A 26,602-nucleotide genomic window follows, 5' to 3' on the forward strand; every position below is an offset into this window, starting at 1 on the left:
TGTATGCAATACGTTGTGTTGATTTGCATTTTTTGCGGAACTTGAGCATTGCATACATGCAGGATACTGTGATTAAAATAAAAACTTGTCACTGGAAATTTTTCATTTAGAATAATCATCGCCTTCAAATTTCTGTTTACGATCTGTTGACTAACAGTGGAGACATAACAAAGGAGATTTCAATTTAAATAAAATAAAACAAAGTTTACTATCATAATCGGTATCCTCTTTATTACCAATAGAAGCACCGTCAACATTCATCATTCGTAGTTAACCTTCTTCAGCTCTTTCCGATTTTTAATGTGCTTAAACTTCGTCTCCCCTTTCTTGTCCTTATTAAGCGTCTTGAAGTGCCCAAGACCTCGATTACCCGCCCGTCGGTCCGAATTTTGGATCTTGTAACTCTTGCCAAAGTCCACGTAAGGAGGCTGCGTAAAGCCGAAATTTTTCGCCACCTGCAGCAGGTCCAGGTTACCCACGTTAAAAACGTCCTTCATGTGGTGTCCTTCGTACGAGCGTACGTACGACTTGAATGCCAATTTGCCCGACTGATTCAAGAAGTAATTCTTCGACAGAAGATTCTCCAGCTGCAACTGGATGTCGGCTATTTTGCTCCACGAAAATTCAAACTCATTCAGTGGGACCTTTGCTTGCTTAAGGTACTTCAGAAAGCCAACTTCTTCCGGACGTAACAGAAGCAAAGCATGTCCGCAAAGGTTCTCACCACGTGCCGTTCGCCCGACTCGATGAATGTACTCCTTTGTGTCGTTGGGTGGGTCGTACTGCACAATCCAATCGACGGCTGGAATATCCAAACCGCGAGCAGCCACGTCTGTGCATAGCAGGATTCCCGACTCGGCGTTGCAGAATTGGAAGAAAACCGAGGTGCGTTTCGCTTGTTTTTGTTTACCCTGTACAAGAATGCTTTCTTTATTTTTAGTCTTGGAGTAATTATATGTACTTACATGAATCGAATTTACTGGCAAATCGATGTAATTAAACAGCTCGTGGTGAAACTTTACCGACAAACAGGACGAAAAGAACACCATCACCTTCTTCTTGCGGTTCTTTTTTAAAAACGTGAATAAAACAAGTAGACGTTTCTCCGAAGGACACACAATATAGCCCTGTTCCAAACCACTAACAGTGGCTTCCGTTTTGTTATCGTCCACCCCAACATAGATAGGTTCCGATTTCAGAGCTAACTTGCCAAGTTCTTCCGTCCGAGATGTTTGCGTCGCCGAAAAGAGCATTGTTTGACGTTTCTCTGAAAATACAAAAAATAACGTGAAAACCAAAAATTATCAACCAATCATGTGCGTGACTCACTTGGAAGAATTCCAATGATCTGTTTCATATCTTCCTCAAACCCAATTTCCAATATTCGATCGCATTCGTCTATCACCAAGCACTGTAAGTTTTTGAACAAAAAGTTTGGCGTCCCCTTAAGATGATCCAGCAGGCGACCAGGAGTCGCAACTATAATGTTCAATCCCTTCGCCAGTTTTTCATTTTCTGTATGCCGACTGGCTCCTCCCATCAGCAATCCGTAGGTATGGTGATGATGTGCCATCAATTCCTTCAAAACGCCAAAAATTTGCATGGCCAGCTCTCGCGTAGGCGAAATAATTATTACACCAGTACCATTGCGGGGTTTAAACTGCAGCTTGTAGATCAACTCTACAGCCGGAATGAGGAAAGCCAACGTTTTGCCGCTTCCAGTTTTAGCCGATCCAATCAAATCTCGACCCTCCAGCAGAGGAGGGATAGATTTCGCCTGAATCTCGGTCATTTTCGTGAATCCCATCTCCCCAACTGCCTTCAGCGTGTTGTCCGAGATTTTACCCTTGAGGGTTTCAAACTCTTGATTTCCAAGTAGCACTTCGTATGAGCTGCCTCCTCCAACTACCGGTGTTTCTTGATTGCTGTTTTCCAGTGTTTCTTCGCCGTTTTGTACATCTTCCTCGTCGTCAGAATACTTAGGTCTTTTAACAACTGAAAACGGAAATAAAAGCTTGTTAATAAGATAAACGAATTTTATTCCAAACACTCACATGCTCCCGGCTGAGCTTCATGGTTGGAACGTTTCTTTTTCTTTTTCTCCGACTTTGATTGCTCAGGTTCTAATTCAAAGTTTTCTTCCAAATCCTCTACTGACGCTGAAAATAAAACATTAATTCAGATATAAACCATTAATTATTAATTAATAGAATTATTCTCGATATAAACTGAGGCGAATAATGTATAAACACGTTGCTCTCAACTCACCTTTGCCATTACTAACAGAGGCCGTAGGTGGTATTTGCCGTTTATTTTTCAACTTAATTTTCTTGCCCATTGTACTGATGAGCTAGACTATAAACACTTATATGCCTTATATTTTGGTATGTGATTTTTGAGAAAACCAATAAAAGTTAAACAATTGAAGCACACGTGCGAGAAGAAATTGCAGTTCGTTGATTTCAAGATTTTTTTATGACATTAAATTGTGATGACAGCAGCGTTCAGTGCCCAGCGGTGTTGGTTTTTAAATTCGAGAATTCAATACACGCTTATAAAAAATACCAGTTTAGGTTTATTTTTAACCGAAATATACCCGAATAGAAATTAATACCAATAAAAACAATCATAGAACAATATTGCGCACATCCCCCCAACCTGGACTCCGCGTTTTCAAAGTGCGAGTGATCAAACTGCTACTGAAAACTGCGAGCTGTCAAAACACATGTATTTCAAGTGATAGAGATTGTACTTTCATTGACAGACAAGTCGAACTAACCAGTCTATGAGAAGAATTTAATAGAAGAATAGTATGTGCGCATTGTGGTTAGAATCCAGTTTTTAGTGCCACAAACAATAGATATTATTTTATTTATTTATTTTATTTATTTATTTTATTTCATGTAACAATTTATTTTGCTGTCCATAAAAAATGGTACAGTACATTAAATAATGGTTACAAAACAAATTTTTTAATGTAAGTGTCATCCCCAGCTTTTCACTGTAAAAGTCAATTTTACTTTCTGTTATTTAGAAACATTAAGGTTTATTGTTTGTTTTTGTTGTTTATTTGTTTATTTGCTCAATGTTGTAATGTATCATTAACATTCATTGTAAATTACTGCAAAATAACTGTATTGTTACAGCGCAAATTGCGATTTTGTATTGAATAGAAGAAAAATGGTATGAAGTAGTCCAAATTTTATACATTCAATTCTAGATATCATTGGAACTATTTTCAAACCATTCATATGATACTCACCATATCGGAAATACTACTGAAATATTCAAATTATTATAATTTAACCATTAACAACCATACTCACTTTAGTTGCCATTTCCAATATCTTCCGTGTATGAAATGGTACCATACAATGTCTTGTCTGTCGTTTTATAATATTTCAGCTATAGCTCACTTGAATGAAGCGACAATCCACTAGCTTCAGCATAATTTTCTTAAGAAGATGGCGCAAAAAATAAGACAATAAATCGGTAGAATTGAAACTATTAATAGGAAGAAATTATTCCCAATAGTATGGTTGTTTTTCTCCACCATAATATTTTATTTATCCCTACACTCAACCAAAATATCACTTACATTTCATATGCAAAAACATGTAAATATTTTCCATAATACTTTTCACATGAATGTTATTATTTTCACACATAATCTGTTCTCTCTTCCGCCCTATAAAAACCAGTATTGATTACAGATATATCTTACGTGAGGTTCAGTTACTTGCCACCGGAATGCCACATATTTTCTATTTGAAACTTATATACCTTTTATATGATATTCAGATGATTATTAACTGAATGTATAATAGCAATTGTGTTACGTGAAGTGGGTGTATCTGATATTCATGTGATTGTTAGTTGCTTGTATAATAGTATTCAAATGCTTTGGTAGGTAATGTAGCTTGGTTTAATAAATGCGCGGATAATCCTAGTAAAGCTCAGCTGGAAATTGAGCCGGTATTCTGACTGGCTCTAGTTAATAACCGACTCCAGTGACAAAACAATCACTGGAGCCAGGTGCTAACTAGAGCCAGCCAGAACTTTGGCACATTTTCCGGCTGGACTTGCTGGTCCGTGTTGATAATTGATTTGTAATGCACTCCATGCCATCTTGGAATTTTCAACCTGGAGCAGAGATAGCGGATATATATGTATTTCTAACGTCTTCACATTTAATTAGAAAAAGCAAAAGTCCGGGAGCAATGTATTCACCGCCGTGCTGTTTGTTGACGCCATGTTGAATGTGTCTGATTTTTTCACATTGTATGTACCCGTAATAATAATGTGTTTTACACATAACGCTAGAAGTATGTGATGGACACATAATATGTATGTGGGGCACGCTTGAAAGTTATTCATTTTGTATTTGAAATTCATTGGTGATTGTATAAGTTTTATTTGATGCATATGAATCTGATGTGCATAATCGTTTTTTAAATTTAGGTGTTTTTTCACATGAAACGTACGTGATTTTTTGGCTCAGTGTAGCTCTAAAATATCCATGTCATCATAAAGTTCTTGAATGTTATTATACGAAAAAAATGAAAAAAATAATATTTTGATATGTTGGCTGTTCTTAACCACTCACAGTTTGTATGATCGAGTATGGAAAAACGACGATGGGTATGTTCGATATTATACTAGGCAATGGTTATACAGCGCAAATTCGTTAGTTGGGTGTTCGCTAGTTGGGCTGTTCGTTAGTTGGGTGTTCGCTAGTTGGGGCATGCTCCAACTAAAAGACACTCTTATGTCAAAACTGAAAGTCAAAAACTGATTGACGTTTGAATGTCATTGATTTCAAGGGGTTCATTGGTTGATTTCTGTGGCGATCCAGAAAAAATCATACTTTTAAATTCAATGGAATTTTATTTTTTGAATTAATATTTCGGAATGATTTTAGTGAAATAAATGCGTTAAATATTTCGCTTCGTCCATTCAGCATCAATTAGTTTGTGTCGCAGAGACGTTAGTTTAGTAACTTTTGAAGGTCATCTCTGATGTATTCAATCACATTATCCAATCTTTTTTAGCTAGTGGCAACGTAGAATGTTTGTGCTTTATCGGCTTTTTCCCGACGGTGTATCCATTTCCTGTTTTATGTGAAGGAATTTATCAAAAAATATTTGATGGCAAAAAGAACACTAATGACATACTTTGTCACAAAAAAACAACTTTAAACTGGAATGAAACAGCCAACTTTTGTGAATTGTAAAATATTTTTGCTTGTTTTTACATTTCTTATAAAAGAAATGTATAGAATTCGCTCAAACTTTCAAGATTTTTTCCGAGGCCCGAAGGGCCGAGTCTTATATACCAATCGACTCAGCTCGACGATTTGGGACAATGTCTGTGTGTGTGTGTGTGTGTGTGTGTCTGTGTGTGTGTGTATGTAACGGACAAATTCTCATTCGTGTTTCTCAGCAATGGCTGAACCGATCTTATCCAAACCAATTTTAAATGAAAGAACTAAAAAACAGTATGAACGCTATTAATTTGTTTTTGATTCTGATGTTTAGTTTCCAAGATATGAATGTTTGAATGCGCAAAAATGGCGTTTTTTGCAGTTTTTTTAAATTATCTGCCGAAATTGACAATGTAGATTAACAATTTATATGTTTTTAGACAGCTTTAACGAATACCTTTCGAACAAGCTATAGATTGTTGAAATCGTACTATTATCAAAAGAGATATTTAACATTAAATGCGGACAAAAGATTTTTATCATTTCCCATAGCCAGAAATATGACCAAAAACATGTAATCTATTATTAACGCCAAAACGGCTTATTTTAGGTCAATAGTATCTTCGGAGAATTTAATGGAGGTAATATGCCCTTTCTTTTGGTATTGTGCTTTTGCTGATTAATCCCCCTACGAGTGAGATATTTTCACAATTTTTTTTGGAAGTGATTATATCGAAATGATGCCTTCAGCAAATTTGTAGCTCTTACTTTTGCGAATAACGTTACTGAAGACTTCAAATATCTATTTTGAATACTTTAAAAGCTATGGCTTGTTGTTTGTTGATTACTCTTTGTCGCTTATTTATTGTTCAATATAGTAATAATCCATTAAAATAAGCCAAACATTATTTCGATAAAACGAATTTTGTATTTCATTTTACTATCTACAACCGCTAGAAATAATCACCGAACACTTCCAAGTTATCTGGAAGGAACTTGATAACTTATCAGTACAAAAATGTTCATTTGTGCGAACTTTCTGACTGCAATTTTGCTAACTTATAACCATTGGATCGATCTGAAACATATCGGAAAATGAGAAGCGAAATAAATAACTCCAAGCAACGGCGTAGCCAAGAGAAGATTTTGGGGTTTAACACCATACAACCCCCCCCCCCCCCCACAACACCCAAAAAAAATTGGATTGAAGTTGAAAATTTATTGATGCAGACTGATTTAATTCAATATTACAATAACAATTATCTGATCCGTAGATTGATAACCTGTTCTTGTAAACATCATGAGGACTTTTGATAAATTGTCGGAATGGGGTCCTGATATGTAACTGATCTCTTGGTCTTGATTTCACAGTTGTCTAATAGCATCAATATCAAATTCCTGTCTGAAAACATTCCAATAGAAAATTCCAGAGTTCTGTAATCAATCATAATCCTCAGATTTATTTTCAAATTGATCTCGTTTTTGTAGAGATGTACTGTAATAAGGGTCTTTATTTAATAGGAAGCGAAGTTAAAATTGATTTAATTCTATGAAACATAGAACTGCTCAACAAAAAATGCATAAATTTCAACAATTGCTTAAAATGTTTTTGCCTTTCTCATTCACCGGAGGATCGAGTGTCATATGCTAATCGACTCAGTTCGTCGAGATCGGAAAATGTCTGTGTGTATGTATGTCTGTATGTATGTGTGTATGTGTGTGTATGTGTGTATGTGAAAAAAATGTGACCTCTGTTAATCAGAGATGGCTGGATCGATTTGCACAAAGTTAGTCTCAAATGAAAGGTACAATCTTCCCATCGGCTGCTATTGAATTTTTTATTGATTGGACTTCCGGTTCCTGAGTTACGAGTTGAAGAGTGCAATCACACAACAAATTCCCATATAAACTGAAATGAAAAATTTTCAAAATCAAATTTGTATTTTTGATGCCAAATGACATTATAATGCATGAAACATTGAGATTTGATGTAAACTCGAAAAAATAACGCTTGACAAAAATTGATTTTTTTGGACTTTGGTACTTATTTGCTCTGTTACTATTTTCTGAAAAATTAATTCTGCATAATTTTAAAACTTCAAAAATTACGGTTTCGGAATTATGCCGTTTAGACATTAAGATCGATTTTCACCAAACCCCCACCAATTGTAAAATTGGTATTGTAAAAAAACGTAAGGGCGATACTTCAATGCTGATAGGTGGGACCGAAAAAGTAAACAATCGCCAAAGGGACTATATACTATATATACAATCATTTTGTCAATTTCAATAGCAAACACAAATTTTAATTTAATAATTTCAAATACTTCATGAAGTTTTGGGTTTCGATCATTGAATCATGCAATCTAGGATGTAAAAAACACAATAGTTCTAAATTGGAAATAAAACCAAGTCTGGAAATATGCACTGTTGATTTTCTTTGAATGCACTATGAGTCACAAGGGCGATTTTTCGGTACAAAAATCAATAACTCCCAAACCGTTCATTTTAGAGAAATTATGCTGAGAGAATATTTTTGGGGATTAAATTCGCTTTCTTTTAAAGTAAAATGTAGCTAGGGTGGTCCTCTCAAACATTCTTTTCGAAAAATTATTTTTCGAACAAAATGGTATAGCAAGGTACTTACTTCAGCAAAGTTGTAGAAAAATGTTTTTCAGTTAACATTTTCAAATGAATTAAAGTTATAGCACTATCGGTTTTTATGTTATAATTATTTTTATTCTTTAACTTAGGGTGTTTCTGAAAAAGTCAGTTTTTTAACTATAACTTTTTAAATAGTTAGTCTATCTTCATACTCTCTATGAAGCAATTTTAGTACTTTTCATTGCGCATATTTCTGCTGAAGAATGTGAATCGATATCATTTTTCGTTATCGAGTTACGATCATTTTTTTTTAAAATAAAAATGATAGTTTTCAATGTCCTCTAACTCAGAAGGTTGCAAAAACTAGCAGCTAAATTTGTACTCTTTTGAAGGTGCATCAAAAATACTATAAAATATTTCAAAATCAAAGTCAGCATTTTTGCCCTTCGATGTCAAATATAAACAACAACACCACGAGTCGTGACAGTTTAATTGGTATCAATCTCATTCATGAATCGAATCGCAGTAGCCGACGACTGCTTTGATCAACGCGTGTAGTGCTTTGTATTATTAGTGCTGTTAAAATGGATAAAATAAAGTTGTTCGATCTCTGGAAAGTGGCCAAAGGTGAAAATAAAAATAAAATAAAAGTTGTGTTTGAGGAAATAATGAGATAATTTGATGTGGGACAAAATGAAAAAAATAAGTTCACTCAGAATGCAAAAGCTGTAACAATTAAAACATGTAAAAGGTTTGATCAATTTTGGAAAGACAGTAATCGAATTGAGACGAAAGTGCTCGATAAAAATTCGAAATATTTTGAGAAGCCGTTAACAGTTCCTACAAAAGATTCAAACTGCACTTCCTCCCAAACCAGCATTCACAGAAATTCGTCGCTTACTTAGAACAGAATGAAAGGTAATCCTTAATTCATTTGCTTTTTAAGGCAAAATGCGCTACATTTTATATTATGTCAACACTTCCATTACCAACAAGTTTCATGAGCGAACAAGGAGCTGAGGCTCGGAACGATCGACTGAGTCACGGTAGAAATTGTTCAAAAGTCGCGAACATGGAAGATGTTTTCTTTAGAGCAATGGACTCGTCTAATCCGGTTCTTGCAGTTAGAAGATCCCGATACAGTAAACGCACTGAAATAAGTTCAATATTAAATGAGTTAGCACTTTGAGAAAAGAGACACGATTCAGATAACTATAACGACGACGATGCTGATGATGTTGATGATTGTGATTATAATAATTATGAGGATGACGATGATAATAAAGTAGTTACGTAGAATAGTAAAATAAATATCTGTCTGAGCCTAACGTTTTCAATATTTGTGTACATATATTTGACAAGCTCAAAAAATCATTTAACAACTCGACTTTTTGATCTAGTAAAGCAGGTTCTAAATGGCAATGACCAGACCCTTAAAAACAGCCGTATGCTGATGTCATTTAATCATAATGTTGATGTCAACATTTTTCGCTGAATGACAAAAAAACAAAAGTTGATTTTGAGATATTTTACAGTATTTTTGATGCACTTTCGAAAGAGTACAAATTTAGCTGCTAGTGTTTGCAACCTTCTGAGTTAGAGGTCATTGAAAACTATCATTTTTATTTAAAAAAATGATCGTAATTCGATAACGAAAAATGATATCGATTCACATTCTTCAGCAGAAATATGCGCAATGAAAAGTACTAAAATTGGTTCATAGAGAGTATGAAGATAGACTAACTATTTAAAAAGTTATAGTTAAAAAACTGACTTTTTCAGAAACACTAAAATGACACCCTAAGATAAAGAAGAAAAATAATTATAACATGAAAACCGATAATGCTATAATGCTATAACTTTGATGCATTTGAAAATGTTACTTGAAAAACATTTTTCTACAACTTTGCTGAAGTAAGTACCTTGCTACACCATTTAGTTCTAAACATAATTTTTCGAAAATAATGTTTGAGAGGACCACCCTAGCTACATTTTGCTTTAAAAGTAAGAAAATTTAATTTCCAAAAATATTCTCTCAGACATAATTTCTCTAAAATGAACGGTTTGGAAGTTATTGATTTTTGTACCGAAAAACCGCCCTTGTGACCCATAGTGGAATGGTGGGTTTTTTAAAGAAAAAGCGTTGATTTCTTAATTCTCAGATTCTCAGTCGCGTTGGAAATTTGAGTAAAGTATAAACTTCAAATCGATTAAAAAAAAATCGATTTTTTTTGGCTCAGTACAATATACATAACCCCTTTAGAAAAATCAGTTTTCCCACCACAATGCATTGATTGAGGAATTTAGATATTTTATTAACAGAGCATTAGCAATAATTCGTTTGTATGTCTATTTTATGGGCCATTTTTTCGCCTTCCCATTGATTTGGTTTGAGATTTCTAGCACTGATGTTGTCCTATGCTGATTTGAGTGATTCTCTGAGTCCTGCCACTATCCCATGTAGTATGTGTTATCAAAAACATCGCGAAGCATCAAGTTCTAAATGTTCTCAAACGATATAATATCCGAAGAGAGTGATAAGAGTTATAAGAAATGTCTCATCACACTGTTAGGTGGATTAAAAGCGTTTTTATGAAAGAAAACAAAAAATCTGCGTTTCCCTTGGGTAATTTTTGTCAGCTGTCAGTTGCCCCAATTAATGTTGCTCTTTTGCCAGACAAATAACATCGTGCCTATAGCGTCTCGTACGACAGATTTGAGCACCCAGCACACTACGCTTCTATGAATGACGTCATCCTCGACTATTTTAAGAATATCATTCCTCGAGCGACTTCATTCACCCATCGAACGTAAAGAACAGCAGTAGCAATCGGTACTGTTGACAATGCGCTGCGATGAGTGCTGCATTTGATCACTGAAGCTAACTAATTGTTCCATTATGCATGTTATTATTGTTAAATTAAAAGCCCTTTTAATGGCTATAACAAACAATGAAGAACAAATTTGAATATTTCCAATCATTGACAGCGATAATCCAATTGCCCAGTTTATATTCGTTATTTGTTGCTTGCGCGTATTCTGACAATCTGAAATTTGCAACAATATGTTATTTGTTTAAATTTATCCTTCCGAAACAATACAAAAATGTGCAGCTACTTAAAGTACATTTCCAGGCTGAAAATGGGAATTTTACAATAGCATTTACCCTAGAAACAATCATTAAACAATAAATATTATAGTTATTACTGTTTCAACATTGTTCGATACAAAGTTCTCACAGTAGATTCACAATAAAATTTCATGTAACAATAAATTTTACTGTTCAGCAAAAAACTGATACAGTAAATTCACATTAAATTTTACTGTTTTCAAGAAAAAAATGCATGAAGAAAAATCGATTTTTTAATGTTAAGATACATAACCACCCCTCTTTTTTACTGTAAAAGTCTATTTTACATTAAAATTTACTGTAAAAACGTTAAAGTTTATTGTTTTTGTATTGTAACATAACACTAAAACTTACTGTAAATTATTGTAAAATTACTGTACTGTCACAGTGAAAATTATGGTTTTATTACTGTACATTTCTATTCGGGAAGTTCATACTTTACGACTCAATAGCATGGCAAACATTCAATGGATAAATATGCCGTATCCACGTGGAATTTGTATGAATTTAATTTGAAACACCACATGAAATGCTTTTTAATGGATTTTCATGTGAAATTCAAATGTAAATCATTTCTTTTGCTTCTTAACATGGAAGTGATGTTTAATTATATGGTTTTATTGTGAAGATTATTTTCAGTGTACGGTCACCTAAGTTAAAGCTAAAAAAACCTGTTTGGGATTTTTTGATTTGCTGTGTATTCTTCAAATTTTACCCATGCAAGAAAAAAATCGTAGGGACTTTTGTTTTCTTCATAAAGTCGATAATGCAGGATTTCATTCGTACCGCCGTATGCGTCAGATTAATATCAATCAAAAAAAAAAGTTTAATAATACCAGGAACATCACCCGATTGGTGCTTGTTATCGTATGTTGCTGTCCAACGATAGCAATTTAGCATATCATCATATGCAAAGTCGTCATCACTTATCATGATAGACTGACAGCGCATTTAACGTCCTTATATCCTGTCATTCCAGCAATATGTTCCTCAAAGTACTGCCGCCGTTAGGTAAAGGCTTTAAATTTTTTTCAATAGTGTTCAGCTTATTTGACATCCTGTAAATCTGTTTCCAATTAAAGCGCCCAAATCGTGGATCCGACACTTCAGTATATGTCAACTACCTCAGGAATTGCAAGTGATTCAGGAAACATGCCGCAATTTTGCCGATCGCGAATTAAAACCCATAGCGTCTGAACTGGATCGGAACGGTCGGTTCCCCTTTGAACAGATTTCGAAGCTAGCCGATTTGGGATTCATGCGTGTTACGGTGGATTCGGCGTACGGAGGTTCCGGAATGACTATGCTTGCACTTTCGCTAATCGTCGAGGAATTGTCCCGGGGATGTGGAAGCACCGGATCGATTGTGTCGATACACAACTGTCTGTATGGGAATCTGCTCAACCGAGTGGGGACTACGGAGCAGAAACAGTTATTTTTCGGAAAGTATTCCAATAGTACCATAGGTGCATTTGCGTTGAGTGAATCGAACGCAGGTTCGGATGTGGCGGCTTTAAGTACCAGAGCCGTGGAGGACGGCGATAGCTGGATCCTGCATGGTACTAAGGCATGGGTTACCTCAGCTGCTGAGGCAAAGTGTGGCATTGTCTTTGCGACTGTTGATCCCAGCCTGAAGCACAAAGGAATTGCCGCCTTTCTGATAGATTTCGAACAGGCAAATGGACTAACCGTTGGACGCAATGAAGATAAGCTTGGTATTCGAGCGACTTCTACATGTGATTTGTGTTTGGATAATGTTCGCATCCCAAAATCAAATTTGCTCGGATCGCATAACGGTGGGTTTAGGCTAGCTATGGAACAGCTTGATCGTGCTCGGGTAGGCATCGCCTCACAGGCTTTGGGAATAGCACAGGCGGCACTTGAAGCTGCCATTCAATACGCTGGCCAGAGGATCGCATTTGGTCAATCGCTGCTGAAACGGACTTCTGTTCAGACCAGAATAGCCGAAATGGCGGTAAGAATTGAAAGTTCCCGATTGTTGGTTCGAAAGGCAGCCGTCGAACTCGATCAGGGCATGAAGGCTACCAAATCTTGTGCGATGGCCAAATGGATTGCAGGTGAAACGGCTACTTACGCCGCGCATAATTGTCAGCAGATAATGGGTGGTATGGGCTACGTGAAGGATATGCCGGCAGAGCGGTTTTACCGAGACGCAAGAATAACGGAGATCTATGGCGGGGTGACTGATGTACAGAAGACAATCGTGGCGGAAAACGTGATAAGAGAGCAGGGCGAGTAGCACAACTTTGATTTGTTCGATGAAGTTATTGGTATTGTGGTTCAGGGACACGTTATGAGTAGACAATATATTTGCACAATATTTTACTTTATACATAATTGTTTAGAAAATTCCTTCTTTACCGATTTTTACTATTTCTGAATCAATTTCTCGAGTCGTTTATAAAAAGGGCCGATATTCCAGCTGTCAAAATTGAAATATCTGACATTTAATTTACTGAGATCTGGCACATATCGTCAGGCTTTCAAATTGGAAAAGTTTCAAAGTTGTGACAATATTAATTGGCTGACACATATACAGCAATAAACGGTTTTTATAGGTCTTCAAAAGGGGTACATGCTTTGTTAGTGACTAAGTTTTTGTTATATTTTTAGTCTATGTCAGAACAGTAGACAGAATATAACACTTTTAGCCCCTAGCCAGGTCTTATTCAAGATTGTAATGTAAACTCATTCATATGTAGATTCTAGTTTTTTGGTCGGTACTGTTCGACATGTTTCTTCTACACAAGTGAAGAAAAGTTTACTGAGACTTCATTTATATTAATCATTCTGTTGTTTCACTTATAAGTCCCATATTGTCTAGTGGTTAGGATATCCGGCTCTCACCCGGAAGGCCCGGGTTCGATTCCCGGTATGGGAAATTTTTTGGTTTGTTTTTCAGTAAATTGATTTTTTCCAATTGTAACCTAAAAATAGTTTCTTCATATTTCGCTAACCTTATTCTGCATTACGACTGCATTTGCTAGCGTTATTGAGAATGCCAATTGCATTCGTTCGAAAAAGCGATCCATCGTAATGCAGAATAAGGCTGGTAGTTCGGACATTTGTTGACAAGCAATTAAGAAACGGAACAGGTTGTTAAATAAATTTTATTTCTTATGGAGAAATGCGTATTAAGTCATAAACAATCTTTCGTAAAAAGTAGCCTATGCTGATCGAAAAGCTTTATTTAGAACTTGCTTCCTGTTGTTCGAACTTCGGATACACATTCTCCACATCCGCCCAGCTAAGTTTTCCGGTCGATAGATTACGTACGACTTCTGCCACCTGATCCAGCTGTTATTTTGATAGTAAATTAGGTATTAGGAGTTATCCAGTATTGGTTTGTAAATCTTAAAACACTTACCGCGATTCGAACTTGCTTCATAGAGTCTCGTTCGCGTAGTGTAACACTGTTCGGTTCATTCAAGGTGTCAAAATCGATCGTAATTCCGTATGGAATGGCAATTTCGTCCGTGCGGGCATATCGTCGACCAATCGATCCGCTAGAATCATCCACCTTGTGGGAGACGTCAACGCTGGTCAGTGCAGATGCTGCAAAACGACAATTATCAAATAAATTGATACGAATTTAGTATAACATTACAGAAAACTTACAGATCTTTTTAACGAAAGGAACAAATTCTGCATTGTTGCTCAACGGAAGAACTGAGCACTTGAGTGGTGCTACCACAGGAGGCAAAGAGAAGTAACTTCGTTGTTCGTCGCCTTCACGCATTCGGAAGCTGTGCTCCAGCAGTGAGTACATAATTCTACCAACTCCAAACGACGGTTCGATCACGCTAGGAATGATCTCTTCGACGTGAACGGTTTTAGTGTTTGTTTTGACGGCTATCATGTCACTCTTGAGAGTCACGTCGGTTCCGTTTAGATTCAGATTGTACTCGCCAGAAGCGGACAAACTTTGACCAATTGTTTCCACATCCGACAGGCTCAATTTCGCCAGCAAGTCGGTTATATTTTTAGCTTCCTTCTTGAACGCTTTCCCAATAGCTGCTTTATTTGGTACTACCTCTGTAACTTCAATCGTTTTCGGAGCAGGAAGTTTTTTCTCCGCCACCAACTTGACTCCAGTTGCGTTCATGTGCTGCGTAAGATCGTATGCCGAGCGATCGGCACAGCCAACGCACTCAATCCAACCGTAGCTGGTTAAACATTCAGCATCCCAGCAATCGCACGCATAGTGGGCCATTTCATTGCCCATGTGCTGACGGAATCGCAATCGATCCGGCAGAATTCCAATCTTAAGCATAAACTGTTGAATGCGAGCCATGAAATAGCCCAGAGTCTGGTTAGCAACAAGTCCACTGGCAACGGCATCGCCAATCGTGATTTGCTGTGCACTTTTTCCATCCATTTGGTTACAAGCCGAGTACAGAGTCATCATGACGTCCTTTACGTTCTCAAACTTCGAATGATCTTTCTGCTGCGGATCGCAGAAATGCTCAATCTCACACATGGTGAATTCCCGAACTCTAATCAACCCCGATCGAGGCGAAATTTCATTACGGAAAGAGTTACCGATTTGGGCAGCAGCGAATGGAAGTTTTCCCTGGTTGAACTCTAACAATCGCTTGAAATTAACGAAAATCCCTTGGGCAGTTTCCGGCCGTAAAAATCCTTTTACCAGTCCAGTCGGACCAATCTGCGTTCCGAACATCAAATTGAACTCAATCGGTTCCGTAAGATCATTACCAGTGATTGGACTTTTCATCGAAAACTTTTCCAAGATCGCAGCCATTTCGGCCTTGTTCATGCCATCCAACTTTATAACGATATCTGTACACTCGTCCTTCAACTCCGCAGTCGCATCTTTCGCCGATGAGATTTTCTCCAGATGATTCTTAATCAAGTGATCCAAACGGAAACATTCCCCGTTCTTAACGTCTTTGACCATCAAATCCGCAAATCGATCAACGTGCCCAGAAGCTTTCAGTACAGGTTCCGGAGTCAGAATCGAACAATCGACTTCCAGCATTTGTTCCTCCAGAACAAAAAACTGCCGCCAAGTGTTAATCATGTTGGACTTCAGTGCGCATCCCATCGGTCCAAAATCATACTGACCGGTAATTCCGCCATAAATGGCAAAACTTTGATCGTAGAAAAATCTACGCTTTAAGAGATCTTCCATTCGAGCGCGATCAAAAGTGGCAACAGCGGGGGCCAAGCTGAGTTCCTTCTCCTCCAAAATCTTCTTCTGAACTTTCAGTTCATTGACCGCTTTCTTTACATCGATTTCAGGAGCGTTTTCGCTTTTCAGTTTGCGGACCAGGTCTCCCTGCACAATGAACACAAAATAGTTAATTCCTTAATTAGCACAACCTGAGAATATCTCACCTGTTTCTTAACGGCTTGCCGCAGCGGAGCCAATATTTCCTCAATCTTCGGATCAAGCGACATATTCTCCAACAGCTGTTGTTTCAACTTTAAATCCCGATGTTTCTTGTTAGAACCCCAGTTCTTACGGCTTGCTTCAGCGGCTTGATGACTAAGGTACTTTCGGTGCTGCAGACAGTATTGATTCGGCTGAGCAGAATGATGAAATTTCTGACCTAATAGCGTCGAGCTGCAGAAAAATGAGGCCTGCTTTAAGGTCACAGCACAACCGGTACGAAACTGTACTATCCTACTAAGAAAAGCTGAAAGTGATTGTTGCATTTAACAGAAATTACAACCTTTTTACTAGATTCACAAATCTGGCCAGCACATTCACGTCAGCACTTTTGCTTATTCCGTTCGCTCGTCTGATGCCGACGATTCGAATTAATTTTTGTGACAGATTTCACACACCACGGACGTGTTTGGAATTTTATTTTCGCATGATCGCACATGTGCGTATGAAAAATAGTATGAATGGTGAAACGCAAATCGTAGCTTTTAAAGTTGGCATATAGGTGGCGCAAATTAGCGTACGAGATAGTATACACGGAAAAAATAAAATTTCCAATCTGTGAGCAACGGGGACAGGAGCTGCGGATAGATGCTTTCTTTTTTTTTCTTTTTGTTTCGTCTCGCAGAGCCACGCTTTCTGCCTTTCGTATTTTAAATGGACTATAGCTACATTTTACAGCTACCCCGGGCTGCAGTAGATGTTAAGTTTTACTTCGTATCCGCACTCACGTCCCACCCAGCACTATCGTTCGTCTCGCATAGCCTTTCTGTTTGCCTCATATAGTTAAAAAGGACTAGCTGCATTTGACAGTACCCCCTGGCTGCATTTGACGTTCGATTTTTGCTATTTACATGTCTCGTCTCAGGTTTTAACCAATTTTTTTTTCATTACGGAGGAGTACTGCATATTTGTTCATAGTCCAACTTGTTCGCAAAATCAAATGGAGAAATACCAGATTCTAGTTAGATACCATGGCAGGTTTCACGATTCTGGTACTCGTAAATCGATTCCTAAGGAATGAAGTGTGTTAATTACCAATTAATATTTTTCGTGTTTCGAAATAGAGTCAATTCATGTATGTGTTTACGATTTTGAAGGATTTATATTATGATGGAATACTTCTCAGTATTGAGGTGGAATCTCTTGTTTTCTGAATTTGCTTTTCAGAATTATTGTGGTATCCTAAGAAAAATTACAAAGCAAACGGACGGGAACTTATTATGAATTTGGTCTAAAAATCAAGGGGATCACCCGGGTCCATCGAACTGTAGCTGAGACGATGCAGTCCAAATGCTCGATTTTTAGGTTGCGAGCCTAATCTTGTCGCCGTTCTGTAGACTACTTTTTCGACTCACTTTATTTTTTATATTCTCCCTAACTTTCTCTGTCTTACTTTAATAACTCGACTTACGGCTTTGTAGCAATTATTCTTAATAAAGTTGAAGCACAGAGAACAGACGTCCATCTTAATTATTCAACTTGTGTAAAAATCCCTAACGGTTTCGAAGGTAGTTGGGTGGGATATCCAGGTGCGCTACTGTTGTCATGTTTTTTAGTGAACTGAGCAATTATGCGAAAAGAATACTCTGATTTTTTTTGAATGCTCTGACATATGTATCTGTTTACCAGTATCTGATCTCAGTATCTAAATTGTCAGCAATAATTGAGTTCTTTTCGGTCGGTCTCACGAACACTATTGCAGTTTCATGGTTGAAAACAAATCCCATTTGTTTTTGCCGTCTTTATTTATTATTTTCCACCAGCTAGTGATATTTGTGTCATGTGACGTGTACGTACATGAGCCGTAGAAAAGTCTATGCAAAAGCTGTATTGCGCACTTCCCATTCACCTGGACTCCACACTTTCAAAGTGCGAATAATCCAGCTGCTTGTTACTGAATTGAAAACTGTGATCTAAGCACATGTATTTCAAGTGATAGAGATGGTATTCTCATAGATAGACCAGTCGACCCAACCAGTCTATGAGAAGAATTTATTAGAAGAACCGAGGGGAACTTACTTCAGAATAGTTGTTATATTCCGTTCGATTTTGCATGAATTCGTATATTATCGGCCTTTCCTATGATCAACTGGGTGCATTGAAGACGAGTTTGAGAAATTCAATGTTTTTTATTGCTTTCTTAAAAAATGTTCGCTGTTGGGGTAAAACCCTTCAGTTAGGGTAAAACCGACACGCTGTTAAGATAGTTGTGTTTACTTGCGATCCAATAAATAAAAGCTGGGGGTCTGCGACACTTCAATTACACTATTAGCACACTATAGCGCAGATATACACAGAAATACTTTTATTGTTTTTATTTCTTATAAGTCTCTTTAAAAATCAAAAATTGGAATTTTTCTTATCAGATTCTATCGAAGCTTTTCCTATTTCTGCAAAATCTCATCAAACCGAATTTCTAGTGTCTAGTGTTCGCTTGGTTTGTCATAGATGAACTATATCACAGTGAGACAATAATCTTTTGTATATCCCGGTAGATCGTTGATGATCAGAGTCCCGAAAAATCAAAATCTGGAAAAGGTAGTTTTACTAAGAAGTGTGTGTCACTTATAAGTGAATGAATCTCATTAGCAGAAGCTTGCAAATCTTCTCTTATGAAATAAAATGACACTGAAGGTTGCAATGATGTGCGTATGGATTATTGGAAATATACTTATCAAAAAATAATCCTGTAGTATAAAATACTCTTGTTTATAACACTACGCTTTCGAACTCTTTTCCCCTCACTAGATGATGGAGTTACAAAAATCACATATTGGCAATACTTACACTTTATTACTCACGCATATATCACATTTCTAATAAAAAAGTGGAGGAAAAATTAAAAAAATTGGGTGATTTTTATGCATTTTCTAGCATATACTTCTTGTAAGCATTCAATGAGTGGATAGACCGAATATGTCTAATGCATAAAATAGGGTTACCAAATGGACTGAGAGCAAATTAAGGACATCCCTGCCAAATGTTATGCCAGTTATGTCACTTGAGCCAGAATTCTGAAAAAAATTCTGAGTTCTAACTAATTTTCCAGCGGTTGAACTGGGATGTCTCAATCGAGACAAATTAGAATGATGTAGTGCCAATACCAAACGAAGATACATACCACTTTGGCCAAACCTCATATTGAGCTATCCAACAAATTTTGGTTACTTCTGAGTAAAACAAATTTTGGTTGCCATGAGTAGCAAAAAGTATGCATTAGCAAAAAAATCGCTGGAAGGAATTGAAATTATTTCTCTTGGATAAAAGTAGATCTGAATAATTTAATACAGGGTGATTCGTCATGACGTTTTTTTTTTAATCTGGTAAAAAAATTGAAAAATGGAGTAAATCGCGAGTTGTTTATTTGTCAATCGAAAGAACATTTTTTTGCCATTTATTGTTTGAAAACAATTTCTTTTAAATATTGAACATGTTGGCGCTTCAGGTAGTCCATTCGACTGGTCCAATTTTTGATGACGGATTCGAGTATTTCAAGTGGTATCTGGCTAATTACTCGAGTAATGTTGGCCGCTGTTTTCTTCACTGTGTGCTGGATGTGGTGGATTTGTACGCTAATCATCCAATAACAAGAACTACAACGCTTACTTTTTGGTTGTATGGCGAATAGTTGAGTCAGTTGGCCGATGATGTCGACCATATTATGGTTGAAGTTCACTAAACACATTTCCCACAGGTCGCTGATTTTCGAAATATAGTTGAATAATTTGAAGATGGTGAGCCAGTGTAAGTCGTTCCATTATGAAATGGCAAACAGTACTAAACTACAATAGCATGACAGTTTGCAGTTAGTACCCGTTAACTACTAGAAAATGCTCTGTTTAAAAACTTCACGTTGAACCACCCTGTATATGCCAAGATTTGCGACTAAAATTAAGGACATTTGAAGTAAAATAAGGACGCTTTCCAAAAACCTCGAAAATAAGGACATGTCCTTTAAAATAAGGACGGTTGGTAACCCTACATAAAACGTACAGCAGAAGAAACGAGAGGCAGATAGAAAAGTATGCTATCGATGCATAAATAAAATTCTGCGTGTACGTCACGAGCAAAATTAGAATCCAACTTTGCTGCAGAGGTATCAGAAATGGATTCCAATTGTGCTCGATATGTAGACCTTTTTTTGACTCCACTCTTTGCGCAACTGTTCTCTATAAACTGTGTCTACATTCTTTGCGTATCTGTTCTCTACAAACTGTGGGTGCACAGTGCGGTTCGAATCCAATTTTTATTGCCACGCGCAATAGAGTTAGGGTAAACAGGTCTAATACGCCCCCTTAAGCAAAAATAGCTATATTTCACCATTCGACACTATGATCTCCGCACCAACTACTCTAATTTATTGTTATATTAGTTAGAAATTAGTACCCGTTTCAGTTTTCATTAAAAACATCCTGATACAAGTATTATTAAACATTTTTCAAAGATGCCTAAATTCTAGTTTCTTCTTTCACCTAGGGTAAAATGCTCCCGGTTAAAGTGTAATATGCCCCACAACAAGAGGATGACATGCCCCACAGCAATCGGTGAGTGTGCCCCACAACAATGGGTGGGGCGTTTTGGTCGGTGATGAGCTGTTGTGAATACATGAATAATTCTACACACACACATAGTTTAAAGCCAAGCTAAAAACTAAGATAGTAACTATAATATTCTAGTAACCTACTTGAAATAGTTCTATAAAATCCGACTGTTTCTAATTAGTTGTAATATTATTGGAAAAAGTGGGAGCTTACATCAAAGTAGCTCTTTTGAAACTTTTGTGTATATTGTTGTTTCGCAAAATATTAAAAATACCACACTAACTTATGGCGTTTTCGTTTTTACCTGGTGCTACACGTGTAGTGCACTGTCAAGAAAACGACAATAGTACGTTGATTTCATAAAACGATACTACTATCAGTCATTTTTATTTTTTAGATAATTCAGGAATCCTGGGAATTTAAGAGCGGCATTTTGCCCCGATGGGGCGTATTATACCCTTCTACCCTACTGTCCCCTACTTCATCTTAGCTCCTGTTTTCATCCCACCCATTTAAATGCATTAGTTAGAGCCACAGACTAACAGATATAACACTATGAGGGGATTCCCTTTAAAAATATCGATCCAGCAATTTTCCCAGAACACTAGCTCTACCTTTTATTCACGGTCCCAAACACTTGTTTGCTGGTGGGTTGACCCTCAGGCTTGGGAACAATTTTTCACTAGTGGTATATCCCCCATATGCTTGTTCATATGTCAGTGGCGCCAAAATTTCTAAAGCGGCCACAGTCCCAACTACAAATATATTTAAAATGACCGTTAAAGAGGAAGAAGTATTATTTTCGAGTGTTATGCCTGCTAGTCTGTGTTAGAGCAGTGTCTGCTCTCTCTATTCAACGCATTAGGTCAAATGGTAAGATGCATAAGGATGCGTTGTACTCGAGTTTTTGTTTGGCTCAAACGCTAGACTTTTTCATTTTTCAAACCAGACTGTTTCTTAGAAACGAAGCAAGGCTGCTGATTCCTATTTTAGCGCAATCCAATCACTGTAAACCGAGTTACAATCAAAATAGTGTGATATTCTGACTAATGAGATGAATAAGGGCTTGTCTACCCTATGTAAAACGGAAAACATTCAAATCTACGAATCAGCCTCTTTGCTGGTATTTGCTTCGGTAATTTTTTATGACATTTCCCCAGCGCCAGCATATAACGACACGAGATACAGAAGTCGCTGATTTTGTCATTGCATTTCTATTCTTCAAATTGCTGTTTGGTAAACATTTACTACTCTGTTTAGTAAACTTTTTGGCATGTTTACTAAATCGATCACACTTGCTTCCTGGTGTACATTCTGAAGGGTTGGACAGGGGAGGAAGTTGATTTTTCTGTATGAGAGTCAGCTAATCCACTTCCAATACATATGTGACATGTCACTTTGTAGTGTTTGTTGATTTGTTTAATCTTGCATTGCAACTGATTTGGATAGCGAAATGATTTGATAGTTTTGATAGGTAGGTTCTCACGCGGCATAGATTATAAAATACACCGCAATGCTCAGCTGAGTGCAAATGTATTAACATATTTTTCACACAAAGAAACTCATCGTTACTTAGGTCGCATTGGAAATTATTTCAGAACAAATAACAATTAATTAACGCCAAAGAACCAACAAATTTCATTAACAATCAAATTGTGTGAAACATCTAAACATTAATATATACTGTAGCATCTCTCCCCAAAAAAATATTCCCATACCGGGAATCGAACCCGGGCCTTCTGGGTGAAAGCCAGATATCCTAGCCACTAGACCATATGGGATAACGAGTATCCTTATTGTAGAGATTTGTCCAAGACTGCCAATAGAAAGTTCGAGTTGAAATTTCGTACACCATCAATCCCGTTGGTCCAATTCAAATCATTGATGTGCTCGTTGGACGCCGCAAAACCGGTGCTTGCGGTGGTAGGTATAACATAAATCGTTCTTCCCGTCGGGAACGGCAGTTTGTTAATAGTGTGAAAAAATGTCGCCATGACTACTTCTAATGAAGTAATAAAACAAACCTCCACATGCTCCCTTTAAGGAATCATATTACACAGAATCGTCGTTAATAATCAGGTCATTAAAATGAATGTGCGCGCGGGGCTGGATACGGCTACCCCATACACAATACCAGTTTTTCTTATCACTGATCAATGCACTCCAAAAGAACAAGGGTACTATTGTATAGAAGTTTTTAACGTAAACAACGTCGCCAAGCCAGGGTTTATAAGTTACGCGATAATGTGCAAATCAGGGCAAACATGCTTCGTTCTGCATCATCTTAGTGTGAAACAGGCCTTTAAGTTAGAATATCTTTTTGCTACAAAAGTTCATCTTACTTTCCTGTTTGTTAAGATCATTTTTGCTTGGAGCAAAGTATTCGTTTATTTTTTCAAATGACCCAAAACGGAAGCAGGTACAGACAAGACTAGAATGAGAGAACGTTTTGGCTTATTGCAATTATGTTCTACCTCTCGCAGTTTCGGTTTTTCTTGAAAACTACTACTAGGAGTATATGTTGCGAATATTTGTGTTTTATTATTGACCCTATTGAGCTAAACGACTAAGGATTGATTTCTTCATCCTCGCTAAACGTTTAAGTCCGGTTTAACAAACCGCGGTAAATCTGGTTTAAAAGTTAAGCGAAGGTGAAAAATGAACCATAATAGGCTTCATAATTACAAATAAATGCGTAACGCGATTTATTTCATATTTGTCATTTCGTGCTGAGGTAATAGTCCTGTGGTTTGGTTCCATAAAATATAAACAAAATATGAGAAAAAAATTCCCATACCGGGAATCGAACCCGGGCCTTCCGGGTGAGAGCCGGATATCCTAACCACTAGACAATATGGGACTTACGATGGGAAGGTGTTCTGTTAGAAAGTGGTCGTATAGAAATTATTTATGTATTGTTCTACTTTTTTCCATCACAAAAAAAAATAATTACTAGAGACGTGGGTGTAATCACCAGTATCTCACACTGAATCAGCACAATTAGGCAATCCATGAGACGTTTCTAATAAGCTGAATATTTCTTGTTTATTTCTTCTGACGTTACTCCGAGGGGTGCGACGTCCAAAAATATCGTTGATTCGATCCAACATCAACCGAATCGGACTAACGAAAGATGTTTGTCGGACGAGTTTTTCTGTTCGCAGGAGTAGACCTGTTGACAGAACCCACCGCTGAATTGTCAAACAAACGTCCAATGGATTGCCTAATTCTTCGGCGACGCTTGGGTGTACTACAATAAGCATACCGTGAGCATTTGTCATTTGGGGATTGCTGATTTTTGGCCTTAATACTCCTCGGAGTAGAGGCTTAAACAATCACATATGGTCGGTGTTAAGTCAGACCGGACTAAGTGACAATATATTGATTTCGAGAAAAACGAATTTAAAGTTTGAACCGAAGCATCCTTTACGTTATAATTATAAATTTATTTTTGCTATAATTCTTGGTTATTGTTACATATTCCATATTTGGCAAAAGTCGAATGTAGCTGAAGAAATTCTTTATCCAGCGCTATCATTATCTCATTTTTTGATGTTTTGCGACTTAGTCCGGTCTGACTTAATACCGACCATATGTAAATATTTTGCGAACTCATCATCAATTATTTTTGTAGTATGATATAAACTAGGGTTTTGCGCCTATTTTCGCCGTGGTTCTATTATCACCCCACTCATTTGAAACGGTTGGATAGAGTAGCGTCTGCTATCCCAGTGAGACGTCCAAAAAATTGTTTCAAAATCGTTCAACACGGGTCCAACGATGGACGTTCGTTGAACGGTTATTTGGACGTTGTCCAAATTGGTCCAACGAACGTCCTTCATTGGACGATTTTGAAACCAACCGTTCTTAGAGGGATCTTTGTTCAACGGCTCGGCTCGAATGGTATTGTACGTTTCATTGGAAACGAGCCATTCAATCATTTTGAGGCAACGTATTGAACTGGCGCATTTGATAATAAATGCTGAAAAACGTCGAAAAATGTGTATTACCCAAGTTTAATGTGCGCTTTTTATTTACGTTAACTCAATTTGGTTTCAAATTTTCGTATGTTTTATTTACAATAATTTTTTATACAAAATTGCATCACACTTCATGTCATTTATCCCGTAAGAAATAAAATCAGTATTTTATGTACTGTTTTGGAACAATGTCTCATTTTGCTTCACGGAAAATGAATTATGTTTCACTATCTGAAACTCTTCCCAAATTTTCAGGATGCTGTGTATGCTAATTTCATAACAACAACGGTCTCCAACCTTCGAGACATTTGGATGTGGCAGCAAATTTTCGAGATTCTTACTAACATTACCGTAGAAACAAAACCTTTTCAATCAAGTGTCATCTGATATTTACAAATTATACTATGAATTTAGTATACGCGATTTGTTAGTAGGTTTCCAGCAACATTCATGATAAAACTACAACTATTCTGTTGTTCCACGCCCACAAGTCCCCTTTGGAGATGGTGACTAAATTATCAACTGTTCCAGAACCACAGTATTTCGAATGAAGGCTTACATCATAAGTTCACCAAATTGGGCGAAAGGCTTCCATAGGAACGTTCAGTCCCATTAAAATGAAAGTGATTCGAAACTCATCTTGAAAAAGAAATAAAGTCAAGGTTTGCAAAAGCTTTTGATCCTGTCTGAAAACTAATTAATTAATTAAAGACATAGAGTAAAATGCAGAAGATATGATTATGGAGCATGATAAAAAGATCCGATATGATTTTATGTATTATTATAATAATTGAAAATAGGCCAATTCCGATCACTGGTAAATACGGACTCCCTGGTGTTCTTCAGTTATGGCGATAATACAACGAAAAGCGCATATATCATTTTAAAATCAAATAACTTATTATAACTCACAATATTTGACATACCTCAGTTTACGTGTGTGTTCGCTAGGGACATATTAGCCTGCCCAGAAAGATACGATTTTTTGGAAATCGTGGCGCTCCCCTCTGAGTTGATTTCTGCTCCAAATTTAAGCCAAATCGATCAAATCTAGCTACCGGACTAACGTGTTCCAAGTTTGTATGGGTTTTTTGAAAAAAATGCATGGAGAAAGCTAGCTTAGTCTAATTGAGCGCCCGTGAGTTTCCTGCGATTGATCAAAGCCTGTTGAAATTGCATATTAAATCAATTGTATGGAACTTGGGAGTAGTACATCATACTCAACGGGCAACCTAAAGAGACTAAGATTATAGTAAGATCAATAACGTAGATGGCCACGCGCATGCAGGTCAATTTTGGGATGGGAAGGAATGTTAGTTCGACACTTGTGACTATTATGACCGAGGAATTTTCTGCATCATCCACAAGTGTCGCAGGATAGGATTGGTGTTAGTAGGTGGGGAAATGAATCAGGATATATCTTGGTAGACATTGTGATTTAGCTAAGTACTCACGCGCTTTTTCTTTTCATTTTAGATCAATGTTTTCAGGAGTGCGACCTCCAGTGGAAATATGAATGCCGAATTGGTATTTCAAGAATTATTATTCTTGAACATGACAACAGATTTGTTCATAGTGCTGATATTACTGAAAAAAATTGATAATTGGTTTTCGATATTTCTAGCGAAATGTCCCCACACTATTTTTCTGGTGAACCGGGCATGTTACGGTGGGTAGCCTAGTATAATGTTTCAATAGCCTGCCGCTTGC

The 26,602-nt window shown here is 37.0% G+C and overlaps 3 protein-coding genes and 3 non-coding genes across 11 annotated transcripts; 2 read left to right on the forward strand and 4 right to left on the reverse strand.

Moving 5' to 3' along the window:
* Positions 1-204: 204 nt before the first annotated feature.
* On the reverse strand, positions 205-2,504 carry LOC131683402 (probable ATP-dependent RNA helicase pitchoune). Its single transcript, XM_058965347.1, has 5 exons — positions 2,269-2,504; positions 2,055-2,159; positions 1,330-1,995; positions 966-1,267; positions 205-911 (listed from the first exon to the last, which is right to left on the reverse strand). Exons 1-5 carry the CDS (start codon positions 2,336-2,338, stop codon positions 261-263), a joined length of 1,794 nt encoding a protein of 597 aa, XP_058821330.1. The 5' UTR covers positions 2,339-2,504; the 3' UTR covers positions 205-260.
* Positions 2,505-11,719: 9,215 nt separating this feature from the next.
* On the forward strand, positions 11,720-13,295 carry LOC131683404 (short-chain specific acyl-CoA dehydrogenase, mitochondrial-like). Its single transcript, XM_058965355.1, has 2 exons — positions 11,720-11,948; positions 12,020-13,295. Exons 1-2 carry the CDS (start codon positions 11,921-11,923, stop codon positions 13,195-13,197), a joined length of 1,206 nt encoding a protein of 401 aa, XP_058821338.1. The 5' UTR covers positions 11,720-11,920; the 3' UTR covers positions 13,198-13,295.
* Positions 13,296-13,767: 472 nt separating this feature from the next.
* On the forward strand, positions 13,768-13,839 carry Trnae-cuc (transfer RNA glutamic acid (anticodon CUC)). The gene has a single exon. It is a non-coding gene; the product is annotated as a tRNA-Glu (tRNA).
* Positions 13,840-14,054: 215 nt separating this feature from the next.
* LOC131683403 (glycine--tRNA ligase) lies at positions 14,055-16,808 on the reverse strand. 6 transcript variants are annotated; one of them, XM_058965350.1, is made up of 5 exons: positions 16,663-16,808; positions 16,317-16,608; positions 14,577-16,257; positions 14,326-14,513; positions 14,055-14,255 (listed from the first exon to the last, which is right to left on the reverse strand). In XM_058965350.1, the coding sequence occupies exons 2-5, from the start codon at positions 16,377-16,379 to the stop codon at positions 14,145-14,147; spliced, it is 2,043 nt and encodes a 680-aa protein (XP_058821333.1). In that variant the 5' UTR covers positions 16,380-16,608; positions 16,663-16,808; the 3' UTR covers positions 14,055-14,144. The 6 variants fall into 6 exon arrangements, with proteins under 6 accessions (XP_058821333.1, XP_058821334.1, XP_058821336.1 ...); XM_058965351.1 differs by having other exon boundaries at positions 16,317-16,605; positions 16,663-16,807; XM_058965353.1 differs by having other exon boundaries at positions 16,317-16,545; positions 16,655-16,807.
* A 5,813-nt stretch (positions 16,809-22,621) lies between these two features.
* On the reverse strand, positions 22,622-22,693 carry Trnae-uuc (transfer RNA glutamic acid (anticodon UUC)). The gene has a single exon. It is a non-coding gene; the product is annotated as a tRNA-Glu (tRNA).
* A 1,007-nt stretch (positions 22,694-23,700) lies between these two features.
* Trnae-cuc (transfer RNA glutamic acid (anticodon CUC)) lies at positions 23,701-23,772 on the reverse strand. Its single transcript has one exon. It is a non-coding gene; the product is annotated as a tRNA-Glu (tRNA).
* Between the last annotated feature and the right edge of the window lie 2,830 nt (positions 23,773-26,602).

Source organism: Topomyia yanbarensis, chromosome 2 (genome assembly GCF_030247195.1).
Source record: "Topomyia yanbarensis strain Yona2022 chromosome 2, ASM3024719v1, whole genome shotgun sequence".
Lineage (NCBI taxonomy): Eukaryota > Metazoa > Arthropoda > Insecta > Diptera > Culicidae > Topomyia > Topomyia yanbarensis.

Excerpts from the sequence above, each read along its gene's own strand:
- LOC131683402 (XM_058965347.1), bottom strand. The coding sequence starts at position 2,338 with ATGGGCAAGAAAATTAAGTTGAAAAATAAACGGCAAATACCACCTACG. Across the intron at positions 2,160-2,268 it reads CTCTGTTAGTAATGGCAAAG|CGTCAGTAGAGGATTTGGAA; the intron begins GTGAGTTGAGAG and ends TTTTATTTTCAG. Across the intron at positions 1,268-1,329 it reads GATCATTGGAATTCTTCCAA|AGAAACGTCAAACAATGCTC; the intron begins GTGAGTCACGCA and ends TTGTATTTTCAG.
- LOC131683404 (XM_058965355.1), top strand. The coding sequence starts at position 11,921 with ATGTTCCTCAAAGTACTGCCGCCGTTAG. Across the intron at positions 11,949-12,019 it reads CAAAGTACTGCCGCCGTTAG|CGCCCAAATCGTGGATCCGA; the intron begins GTAAAGGCTTTA and ends TTCCAATTAAAG.
- LOC131683403 (XM_058965348.1), bottom strand. The coding sequence starts at position 16,637 with ATGCAACAATCACTTTCAGCTTTTCTTAGTAGGATAGTACAGTTTCGT. Across the intron at positions 16,258-16,316 it reads GGCAAGCCGTTAAGAAACAG|GGAGACCTGGTCCGCAAACT; the intron begins GTGAGATATTCT and ends TTCATTGTGCAG. Across the intron at positions 14,256-14,325 it reads TGAAGCAAGTTCGAATCGCG|CTGGATCAGGTGGCAGAAGT; the intron begins GTAAGTGTTTTA and ends TCAAAATAACAG.